The 27,809-nt window shown below is 37.9% G+C and overlaps 1 protein-coding gene across 31 annotated transcripts in view; it reads left to right on the forward strand.

Annotated features, from left to right (window-relative positions):
• Elavl2 (ELAV like RNA binding protein 2) overlaps positions 1-27,809 on the forward strand; it is a 176,477-nt gene that overhangs the window by 104,030 nt on the left and 44,638 nt on the right. For all 31 annotated transcript variants that reach the window (XM_087183830.1, XM_087183832.1, XM_021252929.2 and 28 more), the window contains one exon: positions 17,507-17,610. In XM_087183830.1, coding sequence (XP_087039956.1) covers positions 17,507-17,610 — 104 coding nt within the window. The remainder of the gene's footprint in view (positions 1-17,506; positions 17,611-27,809) is intronic.

Below are 27,809 nucleotides of genomic sequence, written 5' to 3' on the forward strand. Positions count from 1 at the left end.
CCCTGTATCTCTGGGATGAATCCAACTTGGTCATGGTGTATAACCTTCTTGATGATCTTCTGCATTCTGTTTGCAGGTATCTTACTGAGGATTTTTGCATCTTTGTTCATTGGGGAGATTGGCCAGTAGTTCTCCTTTTTGGTTGGGTCTTTCTCTGGTTTTGGAATCAGGGTAATACTTGCTTCCAGGAATGATTTTAGGATTATTGCTCCCTTTTAAGTTTCATTGAAGAGTTTGAAGAGTAGATCTTCTCTAAATTTGTTGTAGAATTCAGTAGTGAATCCATCAGGGCTTGGGCTTTTTTTTCTTAGTAGGTTTTTAAATTATATCTCCAGTTTCACTGACTGATTGGTATATTTAGAATTTTTATATCTTTTTGATTCAGCTTTGGTAATTCATACATATCTAGAAATCTATCCACTTCTGTGTTTTCCATCTTATTAGAATACAGATTGTCAAGGCAGATATTGATGATCTTCTGGATTTCTGCAGAATCTGTTGTGATTTCACCCTTTTCATTCCTAATTGCATGGATTTGAGTCTTTTCTTTCCTTTTTTTGATAAGGTTGCCTAAGGATTTGTCACTTTATTTAATCTTTCAAAGAACCAACTCTTTGATTCATTGATTCTTTGTATTATTTTCTTAGAGTCTATTGCATTAATTTCTGCTCTGATCTTTTCCTCCCTTGTTTGAGCTTTGCCTTGACTTCCTCTTCTTATTCTAGAAGCTTGAGGTTCAACATTAGATTGTTTATTTGAGCTTGCTCTGTTTTTGTGACATGGAAATTCACCACTATAAATTTCCCTTGTGGCACTACTTTCATTGCATCCCATAGTTCTGGTATGTTGTATTGGTGTTATCATTTAATTGTAGAAACTTTCTAATTTCTTTAATTTCATCTGTGACCCATTGGTTGTTCAGGAGAGTATTACTTAATTTTTATGTGTCTATGAAGTTCTTGTGGTTTCTTTTGCCATTGATTTCCAATTTCATTGCATTATAAGATGTAATATTATTATTTGATAATATGCATGGGATAATTTCAATTCTTTTACATGTTCTTAACCATGTTTTATGAGCTAGTATGTCATCTGTTTTGTAGAACGTCACACATGCAGCTGCGAAGAATGTGTATTCTCATATTGTTGGGTGAAACACTCTGTAGACATCTGAGTTTGTTCAAAAGTTTGGTTCAGTTCTGATATTTGTTGATTTTTTTGTGTAGTTGATAATGTCTATTTGTCACAGTGGGGTATTGAGTCCCCCATTACAATTGCATTAGTGGTTATCTGAGTTTTCATGTCCATTAATATTTGTTTTATAAAGTTGAGTGTACTGATATTTGGTGCCTATACCTTTGTCTCTTTTAATCTTGGCTTGAAATCCACTTTTTCTGCAAAGAGAATAGCTATCCCTGCTTTTTTCTGGGTTCCTGTAGCGTGGAGTATGTTTTCCATCCTTTGACTTTCAGTCTGTCAGTTTCTTTTTGAATTAAATGTGTATGTAGCATATTGTTGGAACTTGCTTCTTGATCCATTCTGGCAGTTTCTTTTAATTGGTGAATTGAGACCATTTGCATTGATGGTTATAATGGGTGTGTATTGACTTAATCCTTGTCAAGTTATTTTCCTGTTGTTATTCATCCCCCCCACCCCTCGCCGTTTAATTGCTTGCCTTGCCTTATGGATTTGTTCTGTTTGGGTTCATGGTGTTTCAGTCCTTGTTACGTTTTTCTAGAATGTCCTTCAGAATATTTTTGAATGATGGTTTTGTGGTCATGAATTTCTTTAGGTGCTCTTTGTCATGAAGTGTCTTATTTCTGCATTAATTTTAGAAAGATAGTTTTGCAAGGTATATTAATCTGGGTTGGCGGTTGTTTTCTTCTTTTTCTTGTACCGGGGATTGAACTCGGGTCCTTCTGCTTGTGAGGCAGGTGCCGGAACCACTGAGCTACATCCCCGGCAGAGGTTGTTTTCTTTTATGGGCTGAAATACTTCACTTTAAGCTCTTCATGACTTCAGGGTTTGTGTTGAGAAGTCTGCTATGATTCTGATGGGCTTTCTTTTATAAGTGATTTGTTTCTTTTCTCTAGCAGCTTTTAATATTTTGTTCCTGCATTGAATTTCTGGAATTTTGACTATTACATGCTTTGGTGTAGATTGTTTTGATTATGGCTAATTGGAGTTCTATATGCCTCTCACTTATCTATATGTCAAATTCTTTTTCCCTGGTTTGGAAGTTTTCTGCCATTATGTCTGTAAGTAGGTTTTTTATGTCATTTGTACCATCTCCTGCCTTTTTTTTTTTTTTTTTGGTACCGGGGATCAAACTCGGGTCCTTGCGCTTGCGAAGCAGGCGGTGGAACCACTGAGCCAGATCCCCGGCCCTGAAGGTCTAAATTGTCTTTATTTATTTATTTATTTTTGGTGCTCCTGCTTTTTCATTGAATCTGATCAATCTTATGTTTTTCTTTGTACCGTCTACCAGCTGTTGGATTGATTTTTTTCCTGGTCCCTCATTATTCTTAATAAATTTTTCTTTTCATAATTGCTAACTGCAATCCTATGTTCTGTATCTGATATTCTGTCCTCACATTGGATTATTCTGCTGCATATATTTTGAATGGAATTTTTAATCTCCTGGATGTCTGTTTGAATCTGATTCATGGATTTCATTTCTTTCCTATGTTGGGCATTCATGGTTTCCGTATTTCCTAATCTCTATTTCTTTTTTAATCTGTATCTGCTCTAGAGTCCCTAATAATGCCTTTCATTATGGTCACCATCTCTGTAGTTAACTGAGAAATTATTTCTTATTTGAATTTTTTCTAGAGACTTATTCATCTTTGTTACTTCCAGTTTTACCAGTTCAGAGAGTCCACGTGGGTGGGTTTCAGATTGTTCCACCTCATTGCTCCCTGGGTTTGACTTTTTGACTGGAAGTTTGGGAATGCATCTTCCATAAGTGTCTTCTTATTTTCTATATATTTTTTTCAGTTTAATTCCTAGGTTCTTGCTTGTAAACTGCAGAAGGCAAGTAGCTTTATTGCTAGTTTTTAGAACACTTAGGAAATTACTATTTCTCAGAGATGTCTTTCATGTGTAGCTGGCTTTTGGGTTTTGAGTTTGTTGCAATATTCTACCTCTTTAGGGCCGGGGATTTAGCTCAGTGGTTCTGGCACCTGCCGCTCAAATGCAGGGTCCCAAGTTTGATCCTCGGTACCAAAAAAAAAAAAAACCACCAAAAAACGATTCTACCTCTTCAATTTATTGGGAATAAGAAGTTACTGCTAATAGCCCCTGCTTCTTTGGCACTGCCCCATGGTACTTTTCATGACCCTGAGACAATCTCAGTCTTGGCATACCACGAAGAACAACTGATTAGAACAGTTATGTTACCTTAGCTAAAGTAGTACCATCAGCAATAACAGTAACCTCGAACATGGCCCAGAAAATGTCAAACTGTGATAACTATTAATTTGCCCCTTTTACCCATATGAACTATATTTTTGGTCATGTAACAAAATCTAAAACAAACCAGAAAATTATATACAGTAAATATAGCCTCAATATGGCGATTTTACTCTCAAAGGAGAAAAAATAAGAGAAATAGAAAAAGAAGAAGACATTAGAAGCAAGGCTGAAGGACACAGGAAGATTACACAAACTTTGGGAAACTGTTGAAGACCAAAGAGAAAGAGAGGAAGAAATAAAAACAGCAAAACAACAAAAAAGCAGAAACAGTATAAAAACATATAAAAACAAGAACAAACAATTGAGAAAAAAGAAAACAAAACAGGAAGAGGGAACAACAGAAGAAAATTTTTTTAAATGTGTACTTCAAAGAGTGTTTCTGTTGTCACTGATAGACAGATTGGGCACACAGAGAGCCCAGATCTATGTTGATTACTACCAACAAGCCAGCTGCAGATTTATGTTAGGGTAGTGGATAATCCCAGCAAGCCCGCACCTTTTGTTTGGAAGCTCAGTCTGGTTTCTGGCTTTGAAGCCGAACCTGATTTGTTCAGCCTGCAACACTCTGTGTGCTTCCTGTCAGCTTGAACTTGGCTCCTTGACCTCCTGCTGACTTGAATTGGACTATGCCTTACCCTGATGGTGTCAGCCTGCAGCTGCTCTGAGTTCCGAGCTCAGTCGGCCCCTCTCCAAGATGGCTACTAGCTAATCTCCCTCTCCTGGGGGATACCTGAACCCAAATAACTCACCAGCCACTGCAGTCTGCTGTGTTCACTATTCTGTTCCACTGCTGTGTTTCTCTGTGGAGACCTCTGGGGACATCGGTAGTCACTGTTGTCTGCAGCTTCGAGCCTCCCTTCAGGGCTGAGGGAGAAAGTGCCGCTTGCCACCTCTTTCTTCTTTGTTGAAGTCTCTTCCTTGCTCTTCCTGTGGGCTTTAGTTCTCACTTCAGATCCTTGCTGGGTCCCAGGGACCCACTTCCATCCTTCTCTTCCTTATGTTGCTATATTCCATTGTTTGAAATAAAGCAAACCTGGGAGAGGCTGTTCCTCTGCTGTTCACCACTCGGCCGTCTTTCCAGAAGTCTCCTAGTGTATTTCTTGGTTAGTGGTAAAAAACAAATCTGTGTGCTTCTCTAGGTCAGTGTTGATGGTGAACTTACTGCAATGCTGATGTTGACCATGCTATATTACTTCAGTGTTCTAATGAATCATTGTGCAAGCAAAGTCTTTTCTGAGCATTTGTTTCTTCATCAAAATGTCTATGTGAATGTTACATTTGGAGTATTACAATAGCTCATCTTTCCAACTTTTAAGCCAGGTGAGTTTGGAAAAGATGCTTATGTGTGATATGGATGTGGCAGTCGTAGGAGCTGCAGCATTTTGTATTTCTGTGTAGAAGCCATCTGTTGACCAGTGGACAAATTGCCCCACGGTCTCAGAGTGGTTTTCTGTAACATGATCTGGCCCTTGGCAAAAATAAAATGGATGCTTATTTCCATCATGGTATCTCATTGACTTAATTTGTAGCCATAGTTCCCATTGGACCCATAGCCCTTACAACTTGTACCATGAACAAGTTGTGTTCCATTGGGATTCTGTCAGTTGTGTTCCATTGAGATTCTTTCTGCCTGTTGCTCCAGAGAGAGAGATTGTGATCTTTTAATCTATGTTTGAAGTATTTAAATAGGTTTTCTTTATAGTTAGCATTTTACTTCAGCCTACCCAAACACAATCGATCTTTTTAGGGGTTTCTCCTAGGTATATAAAAATCAATGCTTTGTGTGGCTATTTTAAATTTAGGGGAAAGAAAAAATTGTTTCTCATACCCTCTTGAAAAATGAAAACTGTCTTTTTTCATTAAATTTACACTAAGCAAAATGTCCTATATAATGGGAAAGAAAATCAGTTATTTATACCTAAATCTTTGTGTCAAATGGGAACAGTGGATGTCCTTTGGAAATTTACTTCCTTTATCTTTGCTAAAAATACCATTAACTTAATTCTGCTCTTTTTGAAATAAAAGAAACTAAAGTTGACACTTGTCCCCAGATAGAAGCCTTGTATCCACTTTGTAGCAGTTACTTTAAGGTGAAATGATATGTTTTTACTTAATGGAAACTTCTGATCATGTGACACTATGCACCTTTCCCTCTGTAATTACTCAGCATCCTTCCCTTTCTTAGTTTTTTTGCTTTAACTTGATGTCATCATATTGTACATGATGGACTTAAGTATGTCTGAGCATTTAGAAATCTTGTATAATCTTGTGATGTCCACACAAAAAATCAAAATAAAGCTTATCACACATAGTAGTTTACTGCCCATTTACACATTAATAACACTTCCTGTCCACTTGATAGAACCTTGATGGTGGATGAGGGCAGGGAGCATTCAGGTCCATATGCTTTTACAGTTAAATAAAGCAGATCTCAGAAAATTATAAGCCTTCCCTGGGTCTTTTATCTTCAGCTTTACTTTTTAGAGGTGTGTGGGTGGTTATCTGTACCTGTTAGGTGTATAATTAATGAATATGCGTAAGGCTGGAGTACTGTCTCTGGATATTAACTGTAGTTCAAAAGTATCTTACCTTCTTTTTACTCTTACAAACATAAGAAGTTATCATGCCAGTGAAGTACAGATCCTCCTGAGGACAAGGAGTTCCCTTAGATTTTGATCCTGGTCCTTATTCTGGGAAGTCCATTGAAGGAAAAAATACTTGGTCCAGAAGTTCAGTTTTGGAGGATGTGGGGGCTTGTGTTATTTGAGCCAGTTTTGCTCATTATGAGCTTGGTGTGTATTTGACAGAGAACTGTAGCTTGAGCATGTGCTGTGGAGTGAAAGACCTGGGCTGGAATTTTCTGGAAGAGAGCTTGGCCCCTTTAGATTAGGGCAATGTGTAGAGATTTCTGAAAGAGATTGTAGGTTTTTATCCTCTAATCTTTTTTTTTTTCTTAGTTCCCTTTGATTTTAGATCTGCACCTCTTTAGTGATTGATCTAGGTCACCAGAATTAGTGTCCTTAGGGTCTTTCTTTTGTCTCTCTCTTTTCTCACTCCCTTACTGCTTGGTGCATTCTATAGGCTGACCACTATAAACCTTCAGATGTGTGGCTCTGCTCTCAGAATGGGGTGTGTTACGGTTTAGAATACCCTAAGGGAATATTCTAGATCTGGTCAAGGGCAGAACTTTTGGAAGGTGATTGGATTATGAAGGCACTCGGACTCTTCATGGATTCATCCACTAATGAGTACAGTAGCTGAGTATGCTGTTAGGAGGTAGGGACTAGTTAGTTGCAGGTCACATGATCTTGGAAGAGTTTATCTCTCTCTGTTGCTTCTCTTTTCAGTCCCTGTTGCTCCTCTTTTCACTCTCTGCTTTTTGGCTGCCGTGATGTGAGCAGCTTTTCTCCTCTAGACTTTTCTACCATGCTGTTTCTGCCTTGGGGCTGGCTAACCATCAAGGATTGAGACCTCTGAAACTGTGAGCCAAAATAAACCTCTCCTCCTTTAAGTTGTGAGTGTTGGATGTTGTGTCCCAGTGCTGAAGAAAGTGACTAAAACAGAAGTCAGCTTGCTTTCTTCACCAAAGATTGCTTATTGTTCAGTGTGCCATTGGTCTGTCCGTCTCCTTTGATACTGCTCCACAAATTTCCTTCTTCTCTCCTGTCCATTTCCTCAACTTCTCTGTGAAGAAAAGCCTGAATTTCATCTCCTTTGTTGTGACACACTAAAGACTTGTGTTTTAATTTGATTATGCTTAAGTATAAAACTTCAGTGATTAACTTTACTTTGTTTCAAGTTCAGTAGGTGCCTTGTTTACCTTGTGCCTTGTCTACCTTGTTTACTGTGGGGCTTTACATTTTGCTCCTCTTAGAGGGCAGAGGCCATGGAGTATTGATCTCACTTCCTTTTCTACAGCTAGGAAGCCTCACTGTGTATATGAAAGCACTTTAATGCAATCTGCTGAGGAGAGAAGTGTTTTGTGTGGGCGACAGTTTTGGCAGTAGCAAACATGTTTGGCTTTAGCCATAAGAATTGCTTTCAGAGTCTCTGGAAAAGGAGTATGTAAATCAAGGGCCATTTTAAATGAATCTAGTTATAATGCAGATAGCACTCATCTATCTGTTTTGTAATGATGGATTTGTTTTGAAGGTTTAGTGGTTTGTGCACCTGCAGGATGCTATTTTCTGGGTTTTTTTTTATACTTGGTCTTTTGGATGGATTAAGAAAGAAATGTGAAGTTTCAGTCAGTTGAGTGCATAACTAAGAACAAAAAATAAAATGCAGGTATAGTTGGAGATAAGTATTCTAGTTGGAAAGTTTTTATCTTTGGATGCACAGGATTCTGCCTCAAATAATTTACAAGCTTGGCCAAAGATAATGAAGCATACATCTGAAAGACGAAGTTTGGAGAGGTTAGTTCTGAGTTTGAAACTTTAGTGCCATTTGTTAGGTAGATGTGTGCCTTCCAGCAAGTTCATTGGCACCTCAGAACCTCCAGATTTATATCTGTAAAATGGGTACAGATGGAGCTTTCTTGGGAGAATTAAATATGATGAAGCAAACAGTATATAATGATCTTAATTTGCTTGATAGCAGTCTTAGATAGTATAATTATTTGCTTCTAGGCAGGTAGAGAGTAGCATTTATAGGACTTTGACAATGGGCTTTTCTCCACAAACTTTATGTTCTTTTCACATTGTAAAATTGGAGCTGGAGAACCTTTAACTTTTGGATGAGAAAGAGGTATTAACAAAAGGTAAGTGTTAAAGATGAAAATTATCTCTAACAGTAATATTTTATCATGTGACTCTAGTGGGGTTTGTATAATCTAATGTTTCCATTCTTTGGGATAAGATAGACCTCTTATAGGGTTTGCAAGATTCTTTGACATAAACTTTTTTCTTACAATATCTCAATAAAAAATTATCTCTTGCAGAGAAAAAGAAAAACATTAAGAACACTATACTGCTTCTTGATGGACTGTTTACTGGTGTGTGTGTGCGTGCGCGTGTGTGTACATGTGTGGACTCATTTGAAGATTGACACCAGCTGGTAGTGCAAGCAACAGCAGATGCCCTTTTGAACTACCACAGTTAATTGGTTTTCCTTCTTAATCACAATACTGTTTTGAGGAACACAGTCCTTTGCTTTCGTCCTAAATGATATTTACTAAAGTAAAGCAGATAACAAAAGCCCCTGTGTGTTTGTGTGTGTGTGTGGATCTGCAATGAGTTAATTCTAGTTAACAAAGAAATGAGAATATTGTAGTGGATTCAAATCTTTAACTGAAATTAGATTGTGCATTAGCTCAGAATTGTTAATGCCCTTTCTTTGAACTGTAGGGTCTGTCTTTCTGGCTACCTTCCAGCTTTTTGGCTTTTGCTCACATCAGTGTGGCAGCCCCAACTGTTTGAAGTTGTAGAACTGCTGATCTGTCTTTATGAACAACTGCCTAAATCAATAAGTAATGAGAACTGCCTTCCGTTTTCATTATAGTGCTGAGATGCTATGCCCTATCACTCTGTTTCAAGGTATAGAATCTGTTCCAAATTAGGGTCTGATCCTAAGATGTGTGTTCTAGAGGAATTGGCTTACTTCTCACTTCAGATAGAGGTAATTTTTCTTTATCTCCTTGGTCTTAGGTGTAAGACATCCTAGTACCCAGTACAGTACTTTGAGAATTCAGAGAATTTAATATGCTCTTTCTCGTCTCTGTAGTCTAAAACTGAATTGTGTAGGAGTTCTTAATGTTGTCTGGAAATGTGATGTATTAAGAACTCACATTTTCGCCAAGTTAAGCAAGGTCATGTTGCATTGCCAGCAAGTTCATAATTCCTGGGAGTAGAACTATAGGAAAACAGAGCTTTACCAGTTGCATAATCAGGGAGCAGATATGGCCATTAAAATTAACTTGAAAGGAAATGCCCTGGTGTGGAGGACATTAACTGTTCCCTTCAGAAATAGGTTGCTTAGGTAATATTTACCAAGTGATCATTATTTACAACCTTGATTTCAGCAGAAAAGTTGCAATTTAAATTTCTCTGTATTATCTCCATATATCTGGAGTTCTGAAAACTTTAAAAGTATTAGGTTCTTTTAATCTTAGGCTAGCTTTATTAACATTTGTGTGGAAGGACGAATCTTTGTATGAACCATCTGTTTTCTGTATTACATGAGCATCTAGGTTGAATTCTTTATCCTTGTGATAATCCTTGGTAATTACCTTTGGGGAGTTGGTCAGAAATGCTCTGAGCTTTCAGAGAACCTGGCTTGGACAATAGTAATAGGATCTCATCAGTTCTCTACCTCACCATTTGAACTTACTCATTGGAGGGCATCAAGGAGGAACTGTTTATTGTGACCTGAGTTGAGTGTTTACATGGAAGGACCTGCTGCATCTGGCATGGTGCATTTGAGAGGGCTTGGGTAAATCAAGAATTAAAATTTGGAGAGAAGCATGATTACAGAGGATTGCATTCCTCCGTTCTTCTGAGATGCTCTCAGATCTTTCCCCTGCTGTGCTATATCCATATGGTTTTGCTGTATTAGATCTTAGATACTGTATTAAGAAAGCTCCTTGGTGAAGCCTGGAGCACACTGCTCTGGCACCAGAGTTCCAGTGCACAGCCTGTCTGAACAGACATACAGAATGGGTGCCCAAGAACAGAAAGTCCATCTGAAGAAGACAACACATTTGCAACTTTATTGTGTGTTTGGGGAAGGAGAGTAGGGTGTTACAATGAAGAAAATGGATCTTTATTAAAAACAAAAATTTTTGATCCTTAGAAATAAAAACTTAGTTCACTAAATCAAATTATTTGATGCTCCCTCCCTTTTTTGTTAATGTATTCAGTGTTACACAGGGGCTGTGTTTGGAGACAGCAAATCTTTTCATTTTTTTTTTCCAAGTGTTACATCATTGGACTTCAGATTGCAAGAATCTTGCTTGAGAGGAGGACCATAGGTGACCTGCTTCTGTTAACTGTGAGGTTTAAAAAGGATTCATGCTGCTCTTATTTTTTATTTCATAAAACATTACTACTGCTCTAAATGAAATAATAGATACACATCAATCAGTGTAGTCACCTTTTATTGTTGATTCACCTACCAGGTTTTTACAGAATTCACTCTGTATTTTATTTGACTTTTACATGAATAGTCTCGGCAGACTTAATTATATTAGTGAAAAAGCACTTTCAACAAAATTATATGCTGACATTCCATAATTCATACTTACAGATTTGTGAAAGAGATTTATGTAAATCTATCAAATTACTCTAGATGACATTTTTAAAATTGAGATTTCATTTTAATGATATTTATAGAAAAATTTTATATGAAAATTTTTACATGAATAATTTTTTTAAAAAGCTCATATCACTCTGTTAGACTCAGACAGAATATTGTAATAATTGAGCATCTTGTCTCCACATGTTCTATAATCTATCTGGTATAATGTAGAGACATGGGGAGCATGTTCATAAGGGCAACTCTTTCCTGAACTGGAAGCTCCTAGAAGGCGGATGTTACTCTTTCTTCCTTTGTTCGTCATTTGTTCGTTCGATCACTGGACATTTACTTAAAATATGTTCTGGACCTTTCTTGTCAGAAACTAAAATCATCTTAGTGGGATGGGGGTCATCCAGATTGACTGCCTACATATAGAAGGATAAAGATATAATATAAAGGGCTGTGGGAGGACTAGCAAGGAGCTTTAAACAGTGTGCATTGGGAGTGGAGGAAGCCTAGAGGACATGTGTGAGTTGGCCAGTTCTGAACATATGTTCCAGGGACTGGGAAATGAAGGTGCATTGGAGGGTATACGTGTAGAAGTAGTGGAAACTGAGCTAGAATGGAATTAAGCAAGAAGCTAGCGTTGACCTTGGAAACCAGAGCATGGACAGATTACTCCCATAGCACTGTAGGAGGAGACTGGTTTTGGAGTTACCAGGTGTCCAGGGAAGGGGTGATTGATTGGTTTGGTTAGAATAGTGTATCAGTAATCCAAGTGAGAGTAATACATGAGAATTGATGCTAATGGCAGAGGAGAGGCAGATTAAACTGATTGAACTCGCAGAATTAGTACCTGTCTAGTAGAACTTGAGCTGAAATCTACTTGCATGTCTTAATGGTTAGTCTATGAGCTACTCCTTCAAGTGTTGGAGTAAATGTTACATTGGGATGAAGGCCACTCTGACCATTATATTTAAACAGCTACTCTGTACTTCCCTCTACTCCCACTGTCATCCCCTGCTTCTTACTTCTCCTTAGTCCTTATTTTCTTGTGTTACACTACAGGATTTGTTGATTGTCTCCCTCTCTCAGAATATAAGCTTTATGAAGAGGAACTTATTTTGTCTTTTTTTTTTTGCACCCCGAGGGCCTAGCAAATAGTTGCCTTTCCATAATCATGCTTATTATAGGTGAGAAATATGTAGGATGACTCTTTTTTAGCCATTACTTCACATTGCGAGGTTCTCATTTAATATAGGTTGGATAAAATTAAATTAATGTGCCAGGTTTATAATAAAAAATTATGGCAGTTTGTTGCCTTTAGTGTTAGACCTGAGGGAGTAATTTGATATTCTGAACATTGGTAGTGATTTGAAATAGAAAAGACTAAATAAAGTGACCTTCGAATGAAACAGGTCCAGGAGATTGTGTATTTTTAATTAAAATATGCAATTAAATTTTTAATTAAAGTATGCTATTAAAAGCAATGTAGGTGGCAAGGGAATGGCTGATGCTTTGAATTTCGCACAGTTTGGGATTAATTGGCATTTACTGTGTTTCCCACAGTAGCACTTTTTCACTAAACGGGTTCTCCTCCTGCTTTTGCTTTTCTTGCTCTGACCCCTATGCAGCTCTCAATGGTCCTTGGTCCCATTCAGAGCCTATGGAATGTTTCAGCTCTGTGGTATACATCACTTGACCATGGTTCTAAGTAGCTTTTTTATAACTATACTCCTTGTCCCAGGGACATTTTATAAAGTATTTTTCTGTCTGATGTGAAAAAGGGCTCCTTCTTTGTGGCAGATATGTTAGATTAAATAGAAGAATGCAAAACAAAAGGCATCTACACATAATATATACAGAATATGTGTGCTGAAGTATAGTATTAACCTGAAGACACTGGTACCAGTGTGAAAGTAAGAGGTTGTATAACTGTTCAGATAGCTTCCTCCTTAAAGAAATTCCAGAGTCCCTGCCATAACTGTTAATCCCAAGACTTAATGATTCCAAATACTTAAAAGCATGTGCCTACAGTTAGTTTGTGAGGATAGCTGGAGACAAGTGGTATGGATTCTGTTCTTTGATACTCAGTTACCAGGGATAATTTTCTGACTTCTAATGATAAGATTTATTTTTCTGAATGGCTTTTTTATTGAAGAGCCTTAGATTTGTCATTTTGGTCAGTATTTTCTTTTAATCATTTGGTGTCCATAATGATTATACTTGGAATTTAAATGTAGAGCTTTATAAAATTTTTAAAGAAGTGATTCTTGATTTGGGGATTATCAATTTGCTCATTCTAAATTCACAGTGGCTTGAAACATAGATTTGGATGATATGGATAAATGATGCTTGGTTTCCAAGCCTTCCCTGGTGACTCATGATGGTGAATAACTGATGAATTAGAAGAGTGTGAAAAATGGATCCTGGCTAAGCATTTTTTTTTTGGTATTTGACTTGCAGCTGCTTTTATTTTAAAAAAATATGCACTCATTTATAACCACAAATATGTGCCATATAAAGTGCAATTTATTTTGCTGAAAGAATGAATAACAACATAGAAATTCATAGTGCAACTGATACTTCCAGAAAATGTATAGAAACTTGAAATAGTGGGCAACCAAGAAATACTTTTTGTGATAAAACTGTCAGAAAAGACCTGTTGACATTACATATTTCAGGCATATTGAAAATAATTAGAGAAGAGCACAGCATTCAGAGTCTAGGATTCAAGGCCTGATTTCACTACTTCATAACTTTGTTTTTGGTTTATAGAAGCTGATTGGTGTGATCAAGCTTCAGGTATTCATTTCTACCTTTAGGAGAAGAATCTGATTGTCAAACATGATTAATGTGAGGTTACAACTAAATAGTAAATTACTGTGAAGCTGAAAGGTGAGAAAGGGGAGGGTACTGTCTTATTTCTCACCTTGCACTTGCGAGGCAGGCGGCAGCACCACTGCGCTAAATCCCTGGCCCAATAAACCTCTTCTTAAAGTTGTAGGTGTCAGGCATTTTGTCCTAGCAATGAGAAAATGATTTGGACAGATTTTGGCACTAGGAGTGAGGCTATTGCTGTGACACCTGACCATGTGGTTAAGATGCCTTTAGGGTTGGTTTGGAGGAGTTTGAAAACCTTTAGTGATGCTGGCTAGAGGAGCCTTACAATACTGTCAGCAGAGCAAGTAGAGATTGGTGGGAGATCCTGGTTGATGCTCAGAACACCATAATGCTAATAGGAATGTAGACAGTAAAGTCCAAGCTTAGGTTTCAGCTGGGAGCAAAGACTACATTAACAGCTAGACTAATGGGCATGTGTTTTACATCCTGTCAAAAAATTTGTCTTCAGTTTGCCTATCCTCTAAGACTTTGTGGGAGGCTAAGCTGAAAGGCAGTGGACTAACCCAGCAGAGGAAATTTCATAACAGCCCAACCCTCAGGCTTTGGTATGGATACAGTAGGCTTCTTTTATCCAGATCTACAGTGACAACCAGGAACAAAAAGATGTGAAAAATTTGCAATTTCAGCCTGCAAAGTTGGGGCCATGAAGAGTGTGGCTGCTGAAAAGATAGGCACTAAAAAGAAGCCAAGTACTTTGCATCATCATTACAAAAGATGACTTCTTAGCATAAGCAAGACCTCACCCTTTATAGGCTCCAGGGTTTAAAACTGTAAAGCTTTAATATGAGTAGAGTCCCTGGTTCCCCTTCTGAAGAAGGGCCAGAGAAGGACCACCTAGGGAATTGGTTCCTCATGATTCTTTTCACAGTAATCAGCCATTCAGGAACTCAGAGGCCTCTACAGACATGATCCAAGAAGCCCTGGCTACTGCTTGAGCTAGCATCAGACCTTGGTATTCTACAAGTGGTGTTGGTTTTAGAAACATGAAGAATGCACAGTTATAGAGTCATACAAACTTCCTCCCAGATTTCAGAAAAAGGCCTAGGAGGCCAGGCAGTGTGCCTCTGAGAGGGTGATGCATGAAGCTGTGAGAGTGAAGAACTCAGGAACTTGGAGATGCCAGGAATCTGGATTGTCTGCTGAGGAAATAGATCAATTCACTGATGAGTATAGCACCCCCATAATCTAATCACCTTCCAAACAAATGCAACTTTAGGGGGACATTTTAGATATAAACCATAATAATATTCCATCCCAGCCCCTAAAAGTTTCATGTCCATTTCATCTCACTGTACAAAAGTAAGAGTCACCAAAATCTTAATGATTCCCTCATTGCTGAAGAGTCCAACTCCAAAGTCTCCTTTGAGACTCAGACAGAGAGAAGAGCCAGCCCAAAAGAGAGACCATATTGGCTGCATCCAGCAAGGCTGTAGGAGTTGGGACACTAAAGCCTTTAAGAGTGTTAATATCTTGCCAAAACTTTTCCCATGTGCTAGACATGGAACTACAAGATTTAATGTTTGCCTTTCTGAGGTTCAGTCTTGCTTCAGTCCCATTCCTTTCTGTCCCCCCTATTTTTTCCTTTTTGGATGAGAATGTTTACTCAGTGCCATTGTATGCTAGCAGTATTTAGCATCCCTTTTGGTTTCTGCAGTGGCTCACAGCTAAAAGTTTGCTTTGAGTCTCAAAGGAGACTTTGGAGTTGGACTCTTCGGCGGTGTAGGAACCATTAAGATTTTGGTGACTCTTGTATAGCGAGATGAAATGAACATGAAACTTTCAGGGGCTGGGGTGGAATATTATGGCTTATATCTAAAATGTCCCCCTAAAGTTGCATTTGTTTGGAAGGTGATTGGATTATGGGGGTGAGTTCAATAGCTGAATGTGCTATTAGGTGGTGGGGCCTGGTTAGAGGAGGGTTCTTGGGGGTGTGACCTGGAGGCGTGTGTCTTGTCCCCAGCTCTTCTGTGTGCTTCCAAGCTTCCTCCACTAGGCTTTGTTGAGCTATTCCTCTATGGACTGAATCCTTGGAAAAAGCTCTAGCCAAAATTAACCTTTCCTCCTTTAAGTTGAGGGTGTCAAGGGTTTTGTTCCAGTGATGGGAAAGTGACTAAGACAGTGTTCACCTGATTTAATTTTAAATGAATACACTGAAACTCCTTGACATGTATTAGACATTTTTCTTCATGTTATCTTTTGATTAGTGTGATCCTCTTCCATCAATAATGAGTGTTGTTACTGACCCAGCAACCTTGCTAGGTAGCAATTACTATCCTTATTTTAGAGTTGAGGAAGCTGTGGTTCAAAAAGTTTAAGTTATTTCTTCAGAGTGACATAATTGTTAAGTGCCAGACCCAGGACTGGAACTCATGTATGCTTTGTCTCCAAAGCCCGTTTCTTTCTATCATATGCTGGTTCCTTGAATAGACTTTGTTAGGTTCTGCCAATTTGAATTTTGCTCATTGACAGTTGAACTTCAACACATTTCATAAAAGGGCATTCTGTGTACAGTAGACACATGATAAAAGTTTGTTGAATTGGTAAAAAGCTGAATGGTTGAAAACAATGGTTTGACACACAACGTTTTTATAGAACTGTGAATAAAATAAAGCCTCTGAATTTTCATGTGGGGACAACAAAATGAGCTCAATTAATTTGTAGCTCTCTTTCCACAGTCTTTTGTTATGTGTGCTTGTGTGCCTGTGTGTGAACCCAGGGTCTTGCACCTTCTAGGCAATCTCTCTACCACTGAGATATACTCAGCTTTCCTTAGTCTTTTTAGAAAAATAAAAAAATAGGTTTTGATAAGAGGGCATATGTTAGCAATCATTATCTCAAATCCTGATCAAGGTTCTCAAAGTATTACTATTTATCATGCTTATTAGGTACTATATTTAGCCTTCATTTGAGTGCTATCAAGGAGCCATGCATGAAGATAACCAGAGTGGCTGTCCTAAGTATTCAGAATCACTTGGACCAAAGCTCCCCCATCAAGGACAAAACCCTCACTTCCTATAAACCTGGTATAAATATGTTATTTATATACCATTTGCATTTTTCAGGATATTGTCAATTCTCTAACCTTTTCTTATGCCAATTGTTATCTGTATAATGTTTTTTGTCTTTTCACACTGAGAAACTTAGTTTACAAGTTCAGATCTTTGGTAGTAGTTATTTTACTTATGAGTGTTTGATTGATTGCAGGTGCCTGATAACATCTCATTTTCTGGGAGTGGGGACATCATTGAGCCAGAAGCTCAGATGATGGGGAAAACAAAAATAAAGATTTGTTTTGAAGTAATTCTTTCTCAAAACATTCATGTCACCTCTGCCTCTCTCCCTCTTCTTTTTCCCTTCCCTCTTCCCCCTCCCTCTCTCCCCTTTTCCTGTTCTTTCCCCCTTCCCTTTTTTGTACTGGGGGTTGAACTAAGGCCTTCACACTGGTCTATATTTGCCTGCCTTCTGTCCTTTCTCTGTCTCTCTCTCTCTCTCTCTCTCTCTCTCTCTCTCTCTCTCTCTCTCTCTCTCTCTGTCTGTCTCTGTCCCTTAAGCCATCTCAGCAGCTGAGCAGAGATTTGCACATTGTTCTTGAAGCCGGATGTGGCTTTACTGCTGACATACTGTGACTCAGGCAGGCCATGTGTGGTAGAACACTTCGAGGATGTATGTTTTCGTAAACAGCACTGCTTACTGAGTTCTAATGGATGCTTAAATTTGCAAATGTAGTAGAAAGGAGATGAAAAAGAGACTATTGTGTATTTCTGGAAGAATTAATGAATTTCTATTGAGAGAAAATGTGCTGATGTTATTGACAATCCTCTATGCCAAAATGAAAGTCTATCTCTGTCAGTTGTATAGAACCTAATGTATGCCTTTTTCCCCTTCCCTTTCATAGGGCAGAGCTTGGGATATGGCTTTGTGAACTACATTGACCCCAAGGATGCAGAGAAAGCTATCAACACACTGAATGGATTGAGACTTCAAACCAAAACAATAAAAGTATGTTCAAAGATTTTAAAACATCTGTTTGTAGAACAAAAGTTTAAAAAATTAAGATTTATTTATAGTTTTTTCTTTCTTCATCTGGGTCCATATAAATACTCCTATGAAGATTCAGTGCAATGTTTTTGTATTTGTTGCACAATGGGGGAAAATTATTCATGATTACTGTGTGTAGTCTTGTATTAACAAAGTGACAGAACAGCAATGTCTTAGACAAGTACTTTATGAAGCCTTTGAGTTAACATCTCCTTACCTTATAGAGAATTATTTGCTGTATAATTTTAGGGATCCTTAGACTTGTCCTGAGCACAGAGATTGTGGACTTGTTCTAAAAAGGGAAAAATAGCAAATATATGATTTTTTGCAAGCTAGTGTAGTCTCTGTTACAATTTCTCGTCTCTGCCCTCACAGTGTGAAAGTGAATGTAGCAACTACATAAATGAATGTATGTTAGTGTGAGCTAATAAAACTATTTATGGATGCTAAAATATGAATTTTGTATAATATTTGTGTTTTTAAAATTTTATGAAAACTTTCTGCTTTTTTGTATTCTTGAAATTCTTATGTGGCTTCTCTCTGGATAAGAAATTGATCCAGATCACAGCATAGATTTCTTTTCCTTTAGAAAATAAGAGGGATGTTGCCTTAAGCAAACTGTTAGTACCTGTACCATCATTTTACTCTCTCTTGCTCAGTGCAGACATTTGCTAATCAATCATTGTACTCTTTCTCATTGAGTCTAGATGTGGCTCCGAAATATTTTTCAAGACAGTGTTCCAGACAACTTCTATCAATTGACTTAACTTGGAACCTGTTTTCTGCCGGTGATTTAAGAAACTAGCTTAGAGTATAGCCTGTAGTGGTGAGGGGAAGTTAGTTAAGGCCAACTGTGGTGTCCATCTTGCTTAGAGACTTGTCTAGAAGATTTCTGCTCATTTTTTCATGTATCTGGAAATGCAGTGTCATCTTTGTGTTTAAAAATTACTTCTCTTGGAATTGTCAGTTAAGGTGATTTGTTGCCCTGGGTAGTTTTGACATCTTATTCTTTATATTTATTGGCCCATAAGAAACATTCCTGTCAGGTCTAATTCATCTAGAGGAAACTGTCTGTGGTGGCTCCCGAATGTACTTTGATATAAGATGTCCAGGATCTGTGGATGTTTATCAATCAAGAAAATGTCCAATGAAAAGACAGATCTTTCAATCCAAAAATGAATTGGTTACTATGTTATCAGAATGAGGAAAAATTAGATTCTAATTCAGTCTAAAATGATAAAGATAAGTTTGTTTTGACCATTTTTTCAATTTGAATTACTTTTTTCTCATGGTACACACATCTCTCCATACTTTGTGTTGAGATTAATCTTTTTACAGTATTGTTAATAACAGTTAAACAGCCTTAGGAAAAACATCCAATGTCCAGTTACCTTTCGGCTGTTTTATATGTTCTTTGTCCTACCAGATAGTTGTAGCAACCCCCCCCCCCCCCGCCCCCGGCCAATTTAAATTAGCAGCAATCCTGGAAATCTCAGCTGTATCTTAGTTCTGACATCCTGAGTTATGGTTAAGAAGAAAATGGTTGAGATGGCTTATCCCAGGAAATACACTTATCTCTGTTCTAGAATTAATCCTCATCTTACTTTGTTCTTAGTGAATCAGTTCTTTTTCTGTGTATCTTGTCTGTTCTAAGATTAAAAAAAAAAAAAAATAGAAGTGCAGAGGAAACAACAGATCAGCACTGGAGGAATGTCCATAGCCTTCAAGGAGACCATTGATGATAACTGTTTTCTTATTCTCCATGATCCAGCCTGCTCTGTTCAGGGCTGAGCTTCTTGGGGTGAATACATGGAAGAAAAGGACAGTAGTACTTTGTGGTTTTCATACTGTGACATTTGCTACTTCTCCTCTGATTGTCTGAAGTGTGAATGGGGGTGATGGGTAAGCAGCAGGCTTTTTCCCCCGCCCCCATTTGGTTCCTTCAAAAATATCAGATAACAGCTGGTATCCTCAGTTTGGCCCAGATGTCTTTGAAAGGAATTTTTCAAAAGTGTATTGAACCATTTTTGCCTGCTTTTTCTGTGTTTTTATTTTCAGTTAGACAGGTTTCCTGTTCTTAATGCAAGGTCCTCAGCCAGGTTTTTCTAGTGTTCATTGCTTTTAAATACCGTTGGAATCTGTGTTTAAATCTTTCTATTCCTTAGAATGCTTGGTCTCCTTTTTCTTCTTCCAGTTCATCCTGATGTTGACCGTCAGGCTAATCTTAGAAGACACTCCTTTCCTCTTGTTACTTCTCACTCAGAATTTTATCGTTTTACCATATCATTTGGCTCAGCTTTGGAGGCTTAACACCAGTGCTATTGCTGTTCTCCACTGTAGTCAGTCTGGTTCTTCACTTGGGAGCAGATCTTGTTCCAGTTCTCTGTGCATATATATGCTTTCGTGACTCACACTTTTTGGTGCACACTTTTCCACTCAGTTTAATTGTAACCATTTCATCTTTTGGAGCTCATACCTTGAGCAGCTGGCTTGCTGGTTATTCCAGCTCGTGTTGGATTCTCTTTTATTTAAAGTCTCTGTTCTTTACCCTTGAAGATCCACAGAAGTATTTGGGTCAATGGGACCCAGACATAATTTAGCCTTAAGTACTATTCTCTGTCCCCAAAGATGGAGCTGGTGGGGTCATACCTGGTAGTCATTCCTTATCTTCTTACACCTATACAAAACTCTTGCTATGAAACCATGCTTAACTTTAGAAAGCTACAGACTTGTTAGTATGTACTTTATATACAAGTATACAAATGTTTATGTCTTCCCAAACCACCTAAAGTCAGACCAATAAAAACCCTATTATTGGAATATTGTAACAGTGAATCACATGCTGTGATTTATTTAGCAGTTTCTCTTCAGGTTTCCTAATTAACGTTAGACCAATAGGACATTTTTTGTAATGGTATGTTGAATAAATGATACATATTTGGTATTTTTTGCAGACCGTGAGGCAGAAATCCTTCAGGGAGTGTGAGATTCTAAAGCAATTGTCCCAGACTTAGTTCTTAGTTGCATCATAATCACAAAGGGAATAAGTTAGAAATACACATTCTAGGGCTCACTTCATGTCCATTAGATCAGTGTGTCCAGGTAAGATTCAGAAATCTGAATCTAATAACCTTCCCAGATGGTTTGTGACAAGTCTAAGACTTAGCACTTAGAAGCCACTAAAATATACCTTTTTGGGTGGGTGGGTTCTTACTTGATAATTTGTACATAGAGCTCAGTTTGTCTTCTAGCCTTTACCTTGATAAATTTATTCTGTTAGCTGAAACATGGTTCTTTCTTTTTTGGATGATAGATTAGCATTTGGTGTTTAATGTGATTCAGAAGTATAGTTTACAAATTAGAAAAATGTGTGACGTTCACTTCATGTTAGGATAGTACTACTTATACCATTTATTTACTGTATTTTGAGAGTACCACTCATAGATTAAAACTTTAACATAGTTACTGTTGTTTCCTAAGGGTCATTTCTTTTCTGTTGGGAGATGTTCAACATCTTTTCTTGTTAGTGACATCACAGCCAGGCTTTATCTGCATGGGAGGCAGCTCTGTGAGTCAAATCTTGCTCACATTGTCCCTGCACTGACATGGCCAAAACAAAAAAAAAAGGAAAAGAAAGGAAGAGAAAAGAAAAAAGTATTAATTTAGGGAGGGTAATGAAAAGGTGTAATATGTACAGTTCAGTCACCCAGAGCATCCCACTCCCCCAAAAAAGTTCTCTAGCAGTATCAAAAATTGTATGCTGGTGGTGGAGGGTGTGTCTTATCAGTGGTTATACTATTGTTAGTCTTCATACTCTTTCTCTACTCATTTTGTTTTTAGGGACCCTTGGATATTGATAATATCTAAACAGTATGTAAAACATTTATGGTTTAAAACAGCGCTTTTGTCTTTTTGTCTCGGTTAATGGTGTCAAATTTAAATTTGTGGTTAGAAGTAAAGCATTGCTTTTACAATAAAATCATTCATTTCCAAAAGTATGTGTAAACTTTCCCTCCATCAGTACTCTAGATGGGTGATTATAACTTAGAAGTGAAATGGATGCCTGACTCTTGCCCTCTCTCAACTTCTCCCTCTTCTAGAACTTGCCTGGGAAGCTTTATTTTTCCTGAATATGAAGCTGTTTTATGAGGAAAATAGCTTTTATTTCACAGAATAGAAGTTTTGGGGGCTGGGAGTATAGCAGCAGAGCAGTTGGCTAGCACTGATGAGACTCTAGGTTTGATCATACTACAAAAACCAAAACCAAACAAAAACTCTTCAAGGAATAAAACTTTACTGAACCTAGAAATCAGACTGTTCTGCTTGTCAAAAGAAAACCCTGTATGGAAGTACTAATAGAAAAACTGCTTAAGTTTGATTTTTTTTTTTTAAGAGTAGGAAAAATTTATTGAGAAAAAGCAACCTTCGATCTAAGAGACAGAAGGGGGACTGGAAAGTGGGTTTCCCGCCCAACCCACTTTTCAAAGATGTTTTATACACCAAAGCCATGTGGTGAGGTGGGTACAAAGTGGGACAAAACTATAAGACCCAATGGAAATTTACAAGGTGGGCATGAGGTGGGGCAAAAGCATGACCAATAAGATTACAAGTACAGTCACCCGGGTAAAATTGATAAAATGAGGGTCAAATGGGGGAGCAAGTTACATAGCAAGCATACAAAGATTTTCAGTAAGGGTGAGTCAGGGATATTTCCTGGAGAGCCTGGGTTAAGACCTTGGCCTTGGATAAGACCCAAGTGATTTATACCTGTTTAGAATATCAATCACTGCTATTCATCCTACATGGATGTGCTAATTTCTCTCCTTTTACAATCCTGGCCTTGAGTGAATGTGTCTTCACTCTCCTCCATGTTGGCTCCTTGTGTGCTGGCCCTGTCTAACTGCCTACAAGATACCTAATTAACTTACCTATCTGCAATATTCCCCCCGCTGAAGAAGTACCCCTAACTGCTATGAGGGGGCAAAGGGCGAAGACCATTCTGGCTACTTCCAGCTGAAAAGGGTCCTAGTTGTGTTCAGCAGTCAGTTACTCTACAGAGTCTATCTAAAGGCCTTCCATAGGTGGCAGGCATTGTCATCTTGGTAGTTGTGTAGCTTTGAGTCTGGAAGAGACAAAGCAAACGAAACAGTTAAGAATACATGGGGCAAATTATAAGGTCAGCAGGATTGCTATGAATATAGCCAACAAGGATTTCCACTGGGAGGAACTAGTAATAACTTCCCACAGAGGTTAAGGAGAAGGTCCAGGGGACTTCAGAATCCAAATAGAAGTAATTTAGCAGTTATGAGCTGTTTACAAGGTCGATGTGGTGGATCCCAGTAAAAGAATTCTAGCACATTTGTCATTGGTTCCATTTGTAGGACTGCTTGGAGTTTGGCAGTCTTTAGGCAAGAATAAACAAAACTCTTTAAGAAATTACAGCATGAAAAATCTAAGCATGATTACACTAGAATGGAAGGGTAGGTTGGGGAGAAAGTCACACTTAGAAATAAATTGAAATAGTGATTGTAACCTGCCGGCTCTTAGATTCCTTCATTGATAGAGGTTATCCATAAGTCTCATACTTTAAGAGACAGTTTGAAGAATAAATCTCGCTTAAGAAATTTAAAACTAGCTGAGCTCCTACAGATTTTATCATAGTTTTCTCCTAATGATCCATAACTGTGGTCAGCTACTGGTGTAGCTAGAAACTGCCAGAAGGGATCAGCAATTGGAGCCCCCCCCCCTTTAAAATTAATTTTATCTGTACATTTTAGGTATACAATACAATGACATTCATCAGTGGAAATTTGCACCTTAACATAATCTCTCTTGGTTCTTATTTTTTCCCCATTCCCCTGCCCTCCCTTCAACCCCTCCATCCCTCCCTACTTACAAAGACTTTGTTTCCATTTTTTCATTTTCTCATATTAATTCCATCCCCTTCTTTCCTTTCCCCTACCCCTCCAACTTCCCCTTCCCCTTTGTCCCTTTTCTTCCCATTTCACATTATCTGTTATACCTTTTAGTCCTTATTTACACTTTCAGTTTCTCACAATAGAGAAACTATTTGATACTTACACATGTGTATCCTATTTCACTTAAGAGTATCGATTGCCTCAATGTGCATCCATTTAGCTATAAATGTCTCTAATTTCTCAGTTTTTATGGCTGAGTAGTACTCCATTTTGTCAAAAAATCACATTTTCTTTATCCAGTCTCCAGTTGATGGGCAATTGAGCTGCTTCCAAGTTTTAGCTATTACATTGTGCTATTGTGAACATCGCTACACATATATAACTGTGGTATGATTCTCTTAATTCTTTGGGGAAGATCCCCAGCAGGGGAATAGCTGGGTCAAATGGGACTTCCAGTCCTAGTTCTTTGAGGTATCTCCATACTGATTTCCACAGTGGTTGCACCAGGCTATGCTTCCACCAGCATTGGAGCAGTGTTCCTCTTTCCCCACAGGCCCGCCACCATTTATTTTTTGGTTGATTTCACGATAGCAGCCATTCTATTTTTTTTTGGTACCAGGGATCGAACTCAGGACCTTGTGCTTGTGAGGCAGGCGATGGAACCACTGAGCTAAATCCCCGGCCCTAGCAACCATTCTTTATGGGGTGAGGTGGAATCTCAGCTTTGTTTTTATTTGCATCTTTGGAATGACCAGTGATGTTGAACAGTTTTTCATATGTTTATTTGCTATTTCTATTTCTACTTCTTTGTCTGAGAAATGTCTGTTCATTTCAGATGCCCATTTTTGGATTGGGTCTTTAAATGTGGAAGGTCTGATTTTTTAAAGTTCTTTAAAGACGCTAGATAGTAGACCTTTGTCTGAGGAACAGCAGGTGAAAATTTTTTCCTACATTGTGGGTTGTCTTTTCACACTGTTCATGGTTTCTCTTGCTGTGCAGAAGCTCTTTAATAAGAAGAGATCCCACTTGTTGATTGTTTGTGCTAGTTCACTGGCACCTGAGGTTTTGTTCATAAAATCTTTTCCTACACCAGTGTCTTAAAGAGTTGTACCTAACCTCTGTTCCAGCTGGTTCAGAGTTTCTGTTTTAATATTTAATCTTTAATCCATTTCTAGTTTAGTTTAGTTCATGGTGAGAGATACAGGTGTATTTTAATCTTTGGCAAATTGAAATCCAATTTTTCCAGTACCATTTATTAAAGAGGCTATCTGTCCTCCAGTGAGGGTACTTGGCTCCTTTGTCAGAGATGAGGTGGCTGAATGTGTCTTGAGTTGTTTCTGCATCTTGTAATCTGTTCCACTGGTCCGCAGGTCTGTTTCTTCGCCAGTACCATGCTGTTTTTATCACAGTATCTTTATAGTATAGTTTCAAGTTGAGGATTGTGATGCCCCCTGCCATGTCTCTGTTGCCTAGGATTGCCTTTGCTATTCTAGGTCTCTTCTTGTTCCAAATGAATTTTTGGAATGTTTTTTCAAGGTCTGTGAAGTATGCTGCTGGGATTTCAATTGGGATTGCATTGAATCTATATAGCAGTTTTGGAAGTATGGCCATTTTCACTATGTTGATTCTTCTTACCCAGAAGCAAGGGATGTCTTTCCATTCTCTGATATCATCTTCAATCACTCTTTTCAGAGTGCTGTAGTTTTTAGAGGAGAGATACTTGATTTCTTTTGTTAGGTTGATTCCTAGGTTTTTAAGTTTTTTTGGATGCTGTTGTGAAGGGAATTGTTTGCCCTATATCAGTCTGTTGTTTCTGTAGAGGAAAGCTATTGATTTTTGTGTGTTGACCTTGTATCCAGCTACTTTACTGAATTTGGTTGTTAAGTCTAGAAGACTTTTGGTGGAGTTCTTGGAGTCTTCTATATAGCGTATCATATCATCTGCAAATAATGACAATTTGACTTCTTCATTTCTTATCTTTATTCCTTTTATTTCTTTCACTTGTCTTATTGCTGTGGCTAATGTTTCCAGGACTATATTGAACAGGAGTGGTGATAGTGGACATCCTTGTCTTGTTCCTGATTTTAGTGTGAAGCATTTCAGTTTTTGACTACTTAGTATGGTATTGGCTATTGGTTTTTCATATATGGCTTTTTTCAGATTGAGGTAGAGACTGTCTATTCCAATTTTTTTGTAGGGTTTTGATCATAAATGCATGTTGGATTTTGTCAAATGCTTTTTCTGCATCTGTTGAGATGATCATATGGTTTTTGTCCTTGGCTCTATTGATACAGTGTATTACATTGATTGATTTGCATACGTTGAACTATCCCTGCATCCCTGGGATGAATCCCACTTGGTCAGGGTTATGATCTTCTTGATGATCTTCTGCATTCTATTTGCCAGTATCTTATTAATGATTTTTGCATCTATGTTCATTAGTGAGAGTGGCCTATATTCTCTTTTTCGTTGGATCTTTCTCTGCTTTGGGGATCTAGGTGATGCTTGGTTCCATGAATGAATTCAGGAGTATTGCTTCCCTTTCAATTTCATTGAAGAGTTTAAACAGTAGTGGCAGTAGTTCCTCTCTAAATGTCTTGTAGATTTCAGCGGTGAAGCCATCAGGACCCGGACTTTTCTTGGTCAATTTTTAATTATGTTTTCAACTTCATTGATTGATTTTGGGTTGTTTAGAATTTTTAGGTCTTCTTCATTCAACTTTGGTAATTCACATGTATCTAGGAATCTGTCCATTTCTTCTGTGTTTTCCATCTTATTGGCGTATAGGTTCTTGAAGTAGGTATTGCCGATCCTGTGGAGTTCTGCTGAGTCCATTGTTATTTCATCCTTTTCATTCCTAATTGCATGGATTTGGGCCTTTTCTTTCCTTTTTCTGATAAGGTTGGCTAAGGGTTTGTCAATTTTGTTTATCCTTTTGAGGAACCAACTCTTGGCTTCATTGATTTTTTTTGTATTGTTCTCTTAGTCTCCATTGCATTGATTTCTCCTCTGATCTTTATAAATTCCTCCCTTGTCTGAGCTTTAGGTTTGTCCTGCTATTCTCTTTCTAGAAGCTTGAGGTTTAGTATCAGGTTGTTTAATTGGGCTCGCTCTGTTTTCCTAATATGAGTATTCACTGCTATGAATTTCCCTCATAAGACTGTTTTCATTGTGTCCCATAGATTCCGATATGTTGTATTTTCATTGTCATTTAATTGTAGGAGTGTCAGATTTCTTCTTTAATTTCTTCCTTGACCCATTGGTTATTCAGAAATGTGTTGTTCCATTCCCATGCTTATGAAATTCTTGTGATTTCTTTTGCTATTGATCTCCAATTTCATCTCACTGTGGTCTGATAATATATAGGGGATAAGTTCAATTCCTTTGCACTTAAACATGTTCTGTGAGTATGTGGTCTGTTTTGGAGAATGACCCATGGGCAACTGAAAAGAATGTGTATTCTGATTTTGTGGTGTGGAACACTGTGTATCTGTTAAGTTCATTTGTTCAAGTGTTTGATTGAGTTAGCTTTTTTTTTTTTGCTTGTTTTTTTCTAATTGATCTATTTGTGACAGTGGGGTATTGAGGTCCCCCACTACTATTGTATTAGTGCTTATTTGATTTTTCATGTCCATTAGTATTTGTTTTATGTAGTCGGGTGGACTACTGTTTGGTGCATATATGTTTATGATTGTCTTCTCCTCCTGGTGGATTGTTACCTTTACAAGGTTGTAGTGTCTTTCTTTGTGTCTGTTAATCAATGTTGCTTTGAAATCCACTTAATCTACAAAGAGCATAGCTATTCCTGCTGTTTTTCAGGTTCCTATTCCATGGAGTATTGTTTTCCACTCTTTAACTTGCAGTGTATGAGTTTCTTTTTGAGTTAAGTGTGTTTCTTTTATGCAGCATATTGTTGGATCTTGCTTTTTTTTTTTTTTGGTACCAGGGATTGAACTCGGGACCTTGTGCTTGTGAGGCAGGTGGCAAAAATCACTGAGCTAAATCCCCAGCCCTGGATCTTGCTCCTTGACCCATTCTGCCAGTCTGTTTCTTTTGATTGGTGAATTGAGACCATCAACATTGATGGTTATAACTGATATGTATTGACTTCTCATTGTCATGACTTTTTCTTTCTGGTGGATTCTCCCCCTTTGCATTTAATCTCTTGTTGTGACAGATGGATTCATTCTGCTGGGCTTCAGTTGTGATCCTCATTGTGTATTCCTAGGATATTGTCTAAAA

This window comes from Heterocephalus glaber, unplaced genomic scaffold (assembly GCF_053883595.1).
Source record: "Heterocephalus glaber isolate CG9 unplaced genomic scaffold, H.glaber_assembly_v1.0 deba00001481, whole genome shotgun sequence".
Taxonomy (NCBI): Eukaryota; Metazoa; Chordata; class Mammalia; order Rodentia; family Bathyergidae; genus Heterocephalus; species Heterocephalus glaber.